This window comes from Haliotis asinina, chromosome 1, assembly GCF_037392515.1.
Source record: "Haliotis asinina isolate JCU_RB_2024 chromosome 1, JCU_Hal_asi_v2, whole genome shotgun sequence".
Classification (NCBI taxonomy): Eukaryota; Metazoa; Mollusca; class Gastropoda; order Lepetellida; family Haliotidae; genus Haliotis; species Haliotis asinina.
The window spans coordinates 16,252,756-16,263,361 of NC_090280.1; the positions used below are offsets into that span (position 1 = coordinate 16,252,756).

The 10,606-nt window shown below is 40.0% G+C and overlaps 1 protein-coding gene across 1 annotated transcript; it reads right to left on the reverse strand.

Annotated features, from left to right (window-relative positions):
* Positions 1-516: 516 nt before the first annotated feature.
* On the reverse strand, positions 517-3,865 carry LOC137297274 (putative ankyrin repeat protein RF_0381). Its single transcript, XM_067829318.1, has 4 exons — positions 3,818-3,865; positions 2,537-2,624; positions 1,150-2,447; positions 517-522 (listed from the first exon to the last, which is right to left on the reverse strand). The coding sequence occupies exons 1-4, from the start codon at positions 3,863-3,865 to the stop codon at positions 517-519; spliced, it is 1,440 nt and encodes a 479-aa protein (XP_067685419.1).
* Positions 3,866-10,606: the final 6,741 nt, after the last annotated feature.

Below are 10,606 nucleotides of genomic sequence, written 5' to 3' on the forward strand. Positions count from 1 at the left end.
ACAAAATTAAATTTACCATACGAACTTTAACACTTAAATATACATGGTTGTCAGCAATATCAAGCTGTTTGTCATGTAGTGTTTTCTTTGCTGCTCCAGAACCAAAAATAATGACTTTCGTCTTGGAAGCATTCACATTCAAAATTCATTGCTTGCGATAATAACCCCCCCCCCCTCCGCCCCCCCCCCCCCCCAAAACAAATATACATTGCTGTAAATAAAGTTGTATCATGAGCATACAACATCAATAATGTGGTAATAATACCAGTAGTTGTTTCAACAGTGATTCTTTCACATTGAAAAAACACAAATTGCGTTATAACTTCATTTAAACATAAAGGCAATAACAAGTGGTGAAAGATTTTCACCTTGACGGACCCCTACATGATTTGATATTATACTGCATATTAACTATTTATTATATTGATACACCTTTCCATTGATGCCATATTTGCCACAAATCAATAATGTTAATGTGGTCAAATCAATAAGCACGTTATATAAGTTGAAATAGCCCTAGCCCTGTAAGGGTGATGTCTTTCAGTCAGTGTAGTGTAATCATTTCGATTGGTAGCTAGTGTTATGGCAGCGTCCCGAATGATTTTGTGTCCATGATGATGCTGTCGCTATTGTAACACCAAGTATATAACTTCTTAAGGTGGTAATGTTTATTCTGAATCCTACGAAAGCTGTCTCAATACCGAGTACTTTACAACATAGTGTAAAACCTATTTTAGATTTCTAAGATCATTTTTAGGTAACTAACTTTATTTCCCAATACTTACTGCATGCATCATAAAATGGACTTTAAATGATTTGTGGCTTTTTTTTGCCCCTGATCAACAACACAGATTTCAGAGATCGACACACTTTGAAGGCCATTTCACCTGTTCCCATATGTAGTATGCACTCTTTTTTCATTCCAGTTTATAAAACGACAGCAGGATATTGCAGTTCAAGGTACGAGTAAGCCATGAGAGGCGGCAGATTTGTTTTACCTACAACTTGCAGAATTAGGATAGTAGTAGTTATGGTGAAAAAAAACACCACATGTGCGGATTCAATCGCATTTATTGTGTGTGTGCAACATTTCACGTCACTACATTACTAAAATATTAACGAGGTGTCGTTCAATTGTATCTCACTCACCCATGCTGTTTGACAGCACATCTGACAGAATGCGATCATATCCATGTGAAACACGTTACCAATATATTTTTCCACTGAGACATAAGCTCCATTCTCTATCAGTATGTCAAACACATCCCTTTCCTCCAGTTCTGTTGCAAGCATTACTGGGGTAAAACCATCAATCCCTTTACTGTTTATGTCAACAACATTTAGGTTAAGAACAAACTTTACTGTGTCCATATCCCCTTCTTCACAAGCCACATGAAGGATGTTGTCACCATGGTCATCTACTGCTAATACATTAGCCCCACGTTTAACAAGATATTCAAGTACTGCTGAATGGCCGGACGCAGCTGCTATCAATGCTGGGGTTTGCCCGTAAGCCGCTCTTTGGTTTATGTATTCTTCGTTTAGTTTGAAGACATACTTCACTATGTCCATGTCCCCCCCTGCACAGGCCAAATGAAAGATGTTGTTGTAATCGTTATCTACTACCGAAAGATCCGCTCCACATTTCACAAGATACTCAAATACTGTTGAATGGCCAAAAGCAGCTGCTGTTAGTACTGGGGTTCTCCCATCATCCGCTCTAGTGTTGACGTCCACTATGTGAATGGTGACGACAAACTTCACTATGTCCACATTTCCTCCTTCACAGGCCAAATGAAGGACGCCGTTACCCAGTGTATCCACTGCTAAGAGATCAGCGCCATTCGCCAACAGAAAATCAAATACAACGCTATACCCATATTTGACTGCCAGTAACACTGCTGTCATGTCTCTATGCTGTTTACTGTTTATGCCCACCACATTGCGTTTGATTACATATTTCACGATCTCCTCATTCCCACCTCGACAGGACAGATGAAGAATATTTTCAGTCAAATCACTCCATAATGATAGATCAGCTCCCATTTTTGCAAGGAAAAGAAACACTCTCGTCTGTCCGAACAATGCAGCCAGCATGATCGGTGTATATCCGTGAACCTCTCTTATTTCTATGTCAACAATGTTCAGCGAATAAATGTACTTCACTATCTCCAAGTGTCCCTCATTAGAGGCAAGATGTAAGATATTGTTTTCATCATCATCCAATAGAGACAGATCAGAGCCTTTCTTCACAAGTACTTCAAGTATTTCTTTGTGGCCCTCCTTTGCCGCTATCATTGCTGGTGTCATGCCATGCTTCCCCCTTGCATTGATGTTTGCAGTACCTTGTGACAGTATGTTTTTCACTTGATGCAGATCTCCATTTCGGCAGACGTCAATGAGAGTAGCTGCACCAGTGTTCTGATGTTGAGGCTGACCTCGTCCACCTGAAAGAATGCATGCATAAATAATAGCACGTTTGAAGCAAAGTTTCTTCATGTTGATCATCATTTAATATATAAATTTTGATAACTACCTTTGACACAGGACATGCACCCAGCACAAGTCTTCGGACATCTCCTCATCCCTTGGCACGTTTTAAAACCATGCCCGCCAGTTCCGACCTAGAGACACAAGGCAACGGCATTATTGTTTTCATTGATTCTTTCCCGTTCGGGGTAAGTTTCATTGTCATTGTTACTAATGAATTGAGCTTAATTATGCTTCCTTGGCTCCCTACTGTACTATCTATGTACAAAAATATACTCTACCTCCACCCCTTCGACTATGTGTGTGTGTGTGTGTGTGTGTGTGTGTGTGTGTGTATATATATATATATATACATACAGTAGAACATGGATATAGCGAACACGGATATAGCGAACAAACGGATATAGCGAACAAATTTAAAAGTCCCGTCAATGGTGCCTTTATAATATTATTAAAATTATACGTGAATAACGAACTCGTGAGTAGCGAATTAACGGTTATAGCGAACTGATTTCCTGACCCCAAGCCCAATTAACGACGTGAGTAGCGAACTCACTCAGTGTCAGCTCAGTGTCAACTCAGCGACTTAGCGGTATACATCAACCTTGTGGGCGGTGAATCAACATTGTGTAACCTCGTTGGCGCTGAATCAACATTGTTTAACCTCGTTGGCGGTGAATCAACATTGTTTGATAGTCATTAATTAATTAACAAAAGAAACACATCGTGTTTAAAAGCTTCACTGATACACAGATCTTCAGTTCGCTCTCGTCGCTATGGCAGGCAAACGTAAAGCTATCACCTTTGACACAAAGCTTCAGAAAATCCAGGCTGTAGAATCAGGAGTAAGATCGCAGACAAACATCGCTCTCGACTTTGGCATTCCGAAATCAACACTCAGTTCCATTATTAAGAATCGCGACTCGATACTGGCAAAATGTGTCTCTAGTGATTTCGGCCCCGCCCGCAAGAGGTTACGAACTGCAAATCACCAAGATGTGGAAGATGCGCTCTACAAATGGTTTCAAAGAGCGAGAAGTGAAAACATTCCCTTGAGTGGTCCCATGTTGCAGACTAAGGCAAATGAATTGGCATCCAAGTTAGGTCATTTAGATGTGTGTGTGTGTGTGTGTGTGTGTGTGTGTGTGTGTATGTATGTATGTATACACACACATATATATATATATATAGGTGTGTGTGCACCTTTTGCGCTTCAGTGGCCAATACTCGCCCTTTACATTACACAAACAGGGGCTGCGGAAACTAATCGCCTTCTCAAGTTATAGTAAATGAAGACTGGGTTGTTGTTATTATGTGTAAATCTTACATCTGAAAGATCCACATCTTCAAACAGTTGTCTGGGCTCCTCCATCATTGTTTCCAGGTCCAACACTTGACATATTTGGTTCACAATGTTGTATTTGACATCAGCACAACCATACTGTATGCACTTGATTAGACACAACTTGAAACCAATATCCGTAAATATTATAGACGCAACCAGCTGCAGTTGGCATATTAGCACACCAAATACAAGGCAAACTTTTAGAAGGCAATAGGTCTTGAGCGAAAACACTGTAATCTCCATGCTTAAGAGGTGCGTGCGGCATACACAGCCATCAGACAGTATTCACTGATATACTGAGGTGACCTTTCTCTCTAAACACACGCCACATTCTAACGAAGTTTCTTCATTAACATTATCTTGGAGTGTGCCATTATATAAAATTCATAAGGTTGGATAGCTTACCGCCGGTTGATTGGTATTCAGAAGTGCTTAAATGAATTAATGATGTCCATGTCTGGTGAAGATAGTGTAGCGTGAATCACAAAAGGGTTATCTACATATTAAAATAGTATTGGTTGTTCAGGTAATGCTAAATCATGCCCCCGTGTTTGCCATCACACACTCTAAGCAAAGTTCATATGATCATAAATCGTAATCCAAAAAGTTACTGATCAACAGTAGTGCCAAGAGCGAAATTCAAAACAATTCCAAATCAAATGCAAGAAGATATACACAGTCCATGCACAGGGCTTGGCATGACCAGCCGATTGGTTGAACGGGGCCCATTCAACATCCCGTCTAGGTGAAGTCAGGACCAAATTGGTATGTTGGGCAAGAGGAACGCGATTCCTGGCCCTCGACCACCAGGATCCCCTCCTCCACCGACACAGGGCCGCAACCCAGGACAAACGGGTTGGTGGACCAAATATGCCCCCGGATCCACACGGGAGGTTGGCGAGCACTCAGCGTTACCCAGCACCCACCACGAGGACGTGGCTCGCCACGGGTTCCCCAACAGTAACGATGACAGTTAAGATGAATAATCTTCAACAAAATATTGTTACAAATAGACAATTAATGATCCTTTTCTTTATTTTCTGCTCACTTTCGTTGGACCTGAAGCTGACAGGGGCTGGTAGGGCACTTAGTTATTGAACATGCATGAGCTTGAAAATCTTAGAGCACAACCTTATTATGAAATGGGTGTCTACCTTTGATGGTTGTGACATTTTGTTTTGACATTCTAAACATTTTGTTTTCGGACCAAAGCAAGGAAGTAAGTTGATAACCTTTGTATGCCTCGCTTGGATGCAGGAAGACTGGTTATTAGTCTGTCTCTTGCGCAACCCTGTTTGCAGTACAGTTGGGAAGTGGTGCATTCTCAGGGGTGGAGATGAAGAGACATGGCGGTGTGTTCATAAGAAAGCCGTGAAAGTCTGGGGTATAACTGACCTTCAGCAACCCATGATTGTCATAGAAACGACTAGGCTTGTCGTAAGATTAATGGGATTCGTAGTTATACTCGCTGACTTGGCTGACATGTGTCATCGGTTCCCAATTGCGGAAATCGATGTTCATGCTGTTAATCACTGGATTGTCTGGTCCAGACTCGGTTATTTACAGAGCGCCGCTATACAGCTTGAATATTGCTGAGTGTGGCGTAAAACTAAACTCACTTGCTCACCCATAAGAGTTTATTAATGGTGTCTAGTTTCATTACCTTCTTTTTGAGACTGAAGGCAAGAAAATATTACATACTGTTTATGTTTAGGGTGTCTTGGAATATATTTAAGAGACGTTAATATGGCTTTAGCTTCAGCAGAGAAAGTAGCGATGTTATCCGGTAATTAAAAATATTTCTTGTAAACATTCATTTTTAAATTGACATTACTGAATTGTATAATAATCTTGCTACTGGCCAGTACGACATCTTCTCTTGATTACCCAGCCATGTAGACATTTCTGGTAACAAGATGGCTGATCTTGCTGCCAAGGCAGCACTCTACAAATCTGTGACACCACTTCTTATTCCATACTCTGATTACAAAGCTAGCACTAGAACTTACATCCGTGGGACCCCCAAGTAAGCATAAATAAATTACATGAAATAAAACCGTTTATTGGTTACACGTACTTCTTCTGTCAGTCCAGATTTGAAGAAGTTATTCTACGAAGATGTCGTATTGGCATACAAGATATACTCATACATACTTGTTAAAAGGTGAGGATCCTCCATTTTGTATCCCTTGTGATGAGAGAGTCACGGCCAAGCATATCTTCATTGACTGTGTTGAATTCTCCATCATAAGGGATAAGTATTTTACTGTAAAACCCGTTTAGGATCTTTTTAAGACAGTCAGTAGTCATTTACGTATCGGTCTTTTAAAGGAAATTGAGTAATATTCTGTAAATAGAGGTAATTTGATAATTGGTAGTTGTAGTAAGTTTTAGGTGTAGAATTGTTAGGTGGCTGTACCCTCAAAGGAGATTTAAGTATTGTAAAAATATTGTCCTCCTGAGAGAGTAGTAATTCCCAAAACATTCCAATAACATTTAGACTTCCCATTGTTTATTTATTTAATTTGTGGCTAGATGTGACTAAATAGCTACCATATGAAGGGATGGTGTAAATGTGGCTAGGGTCCATGCATTAAGCAAAGGTACTGTGAGTCCCTATGGTCCCTAGTATGGTGATCTACTTCCAGTTGTTGGCAATATATAGCCTGTTTTTAAATTGTATTGAATAATTGAATAAGTTTTAACTTTCCACGCTTGTTTAAATTCCATTTGTGATATAATAGTTCTTTAACTGCCTTTTGCTAACAGGTTTATTATGATATAAATATATTTCATTTCAGTGGTAAATGTACTCGTCACGATATGGCTCAAATATTGCCGATGTTACGTTAAATGTTAACTCACTCATTCTCCTGTATGGATCCGGGACAGAATCCACAGCACCCCATTGCTGGTCGTAAGAGGCGACTAAATTGGGCAACTTGTTTGGCGTGGGTTGCGTCTCGTGTCGGCGCAGGACAGTAGTCTGGTTGTTGAGGCCACTTCGGCCCTTACTTCCCTTAGGCAACAGTCAACCAGCCTTTCGAACACAGCCACTTTTGTTGGCACTCCGGTTACCGTCACGGCCCACAAAACACTGAACACAAGTAAAGGAATCGTACGTGATCGAGATCGATTGCTGGCAGACATATCTCAATTTCGTTTCCGAGATGAAAGATCATGGTCTATTATATGTCAAACGTTTCGCAACCCGTAAAAACGACAAAACTATTCAAACCTATGTTTTTCTTTCTCGTCACCTACTGCTCCAACATCACTTAGGGCTGGATGCTGTAATATCAGTGTGGAAAAGGACATTCCAATTCCCCTTCGGTGTTTCAAATGTCAAAGGTTCTGCCATGGTGTCAATACTTGCACATTGTCTGTTGTGTGTGCTCACTGCAGTGAAATGGCACACACAACAGGAGATTGTGACAGTAATGTCAGAAAATGCACCACCTGTGGAGGAATCACCTATTTTACCTTAAGGACTGTTCCGTATGGAAACAGCAAATGGCAATCAATAAAATAAAATTCACTCAAAACATTAGTTTGGCACAGCTCACACCGGAAAGCAAACTAGGGTTCAATGCCAAAACAACGGCTGATGCAACAACTAGCATAACTAAAGCTTCAGTAAGCTGTCAGAGTGAGTGAGTGAACATTTACCGTCACATCGGCAGTATTGCAGCCATAACGTGACGAGTGCATTCTTAAAAAGGAATCTATGTATATGATAAAAACCCATCGACGACGGACCGTAAAACAACTAGAATATCACAATAAGAAATAAAACTAGCGTGAAAAGTTAAACTAATATTCCTATTCAGACAATACACTATAAAAACAGGCTATATAGATCACCAACAACTGAAGGTAGATCACCATACTAGGGGCCAAGTTGTCAGACAAACCTAACATTTATCGAAACAGATTCTCCTGCACTTTTCGAGGCCGGTGCACCTATCCAAACAGGCGACTCATGTCCTGGTACATCTGGAATACAATCAGAAACCACGTGACCAAGACCCCTCTTCTCAGTCATCAGCAAAGTCACAACAAGATCTTGTTAAGGTAATCAAATGTAGAAAGGTGGATTCTTCGAAAAAGCTCAGTGGCAGAGTCCAAAAAGGGTACGAAAATAGAATTCAGTTATTCAACAGATACGGATCTCTTCAGGATATGGACGTATCCTCAAGCGTCCATTGTAGGGCACACAACTTGTCGCCCACCAAAAAGGTGTGGGGTAGATCCCCAATGAATCCCCACAAAAGACAGGTTATCAGAATGATATTATTCAGTGGAACTGCAGAGGACTAAGGACTAAATTTAATGAATTGCAGCTTCTAATCCAGGACGTTCCGCCGTCAGCAATCTGTCTACAGGAAACATTTTTAAAACAAACATATACTCTTGCCCTCCGTCATTTCAACGTGTATCATTATTTTGCACCTCCAGGTGATAGGGCAAGTGGAGGATCGTCAATCTTGGTACGGCAAAACGTTATGCATAGCTCAATAGCCCTTAAAACAAATCTCCAAGCCGTAGCTGTGCGTCCAAAAACATTCACAGTAAATTTAAACTTTCCACTGTTCTTAGTCGTAGTATATCTGTATTTTTAATTTTTGGCTAGATATGTCTAAATTGCTAACAGCTGAGGTGATGATGTAAATCCGACTAGGCTCCATGCAGGTAGCAAAGGCACTGTGAGTCCTCATGGTCCCTAGTATGGCGATCTACCTTCAGTTGCTGACAACCTATAGCCCGATTTTATACTGTATTGTCTGAATAGTGATATTATTTTTAAACTTTCCACAGTAGTTTTAATCTCATTTGTGATATTCTGGTTGTTTTACTGTCCCTCGCTGACAGGTTTCTATACGATACATGTATTTCATTTCAGTATTAAATGTTCTCGTCACGATATGGCTAAGACATTGCCGATGTGACGTTAAATATTAACTCACTCACTCACTCACCCGTAGCTGTGCGAATTACATTACAAGTTGCATTTACACCTTGTTCATTGTATGTTCCACCTTCATCCACTGTCCAGTTCACTGATCTACAAGCTCTTTATAATGAATTACCTAAAGCCTGTAAAGTCATGGGCGATTTAAATGGCCATAACCCACTCTGGGGTGGTACTACAACGAACATAGTAAATATGTTACATACATATTTACATCCTGGCACAGGAAGATGTTCAGCTCTTGATATTTATCAGTTAGTGACTCTAGTCTTTTATATGAATTTTAATGGTTGGTCCACGATGACATCTGTGGGAGTGACCATTTCCCCACAATACTAAAACCCATCTGATTTACCTCCATCATAACGATGAAATTTTAAAACGGCTAACTGGACTCTACATGAATCTCCCTGCACTGGCAAGCTTAATCCCGAACGTTATGGAACAGTTCCTGTTTCTATTCAATGCTTTTCAGATGTACTCAATGACAATGCTGACGACTGTATCCCAAAGTATTCTGCAGTTCCACACATACGAAAACCATGGTTCACTGATGAATGCAAACAGGTGAGGAAGGCAACTGATGGATCGTTATTTGTGGATGATTTTAATATTTCTTGTCGTGGTAAAAGTATGCATACTACTGAACAGCAATTGCAGTTGTGTGTCAACAAGATTAATAAATAGTGTCTTGAAAACGGCTTTACATTCTCTAAATCAAAAACTAACTGCACTCATTTTTGTCGTAAATACACACCACATAAAGACCCTGAACTGTCTCTAGATGGCATGCCAATTAAAGTTGTGAAGGAAACTAAGTTCTTGGGTCTAATCTTTGATTCACACTTACCGTATTTACTGCATATTAAATCATTTAAAAATAAATGCCTGAAAGCACTTCACTTATTGAAAGTGGATTCAAATTCTAAATTGGGAGGGGATCAACCTACCCTTTTCCATCTCTATCGATCACTCGTGCGTTCTAAACTTGGTTATGGCTCCATCGTATGTGGTGGAGTCTGCAAAAGCAACCTTAAACTTCTTGATTCTCTCCATCACCAAGGTTTAAGACTTTGCCGTGGGTCTTTTAGAACTTCACCTATTGACAATCTTTACATTGAGGCAGATGAACCATCTCTTGAGCAGCGCCGTATAAAATTTGCTTTACGGTACACTACTAAATTATACACTAATTAATCTAACACTGCCTGTAACTGTGTTTTCCCATTTATCAGGATTTATACAATAAGAAATCCTCTCTTCTCGCCCCGCTGGGACATAGAATTAAACCCTTTCTTTCTTCGGCCGGCATTGAGCTGGAAACCATAGCTTCCTCCCGTCTTCTTTCTTCTCCTTGGCAGTTGGTTAGGCCACAAGTTGACCTAACATTGACCACATTTAGAAAATCTGGAACTAATGAATTACAATATAAACAAAAATATTATCAACTAAAACATCATTATAGCAATTATAAATCCTTATTTACAGATGGGTTCAAGGATGGTGGCGCAGTGGCTTGTGCCACTGTCATTGGATCCAGAACAACATCTTCTAGATTACCAGATAATAGTTCTATTTTTACACCTTTTTTAACGCCATACTAACATCTCTTGAATATATTCAGAGACACCCAGAACGTAAACAATATATTCTATTCAGACTATCTTTCGTGCCTTCAGGCTATTAAAAGTTTGTCATATAAACATCCACTTTTGATTGAGGTTATTGAATTGTATATTAATCTTGCTACTGGCCAATACGACACCGTCTTTTGTTGATTACCCAGCAATTTCAGGTAA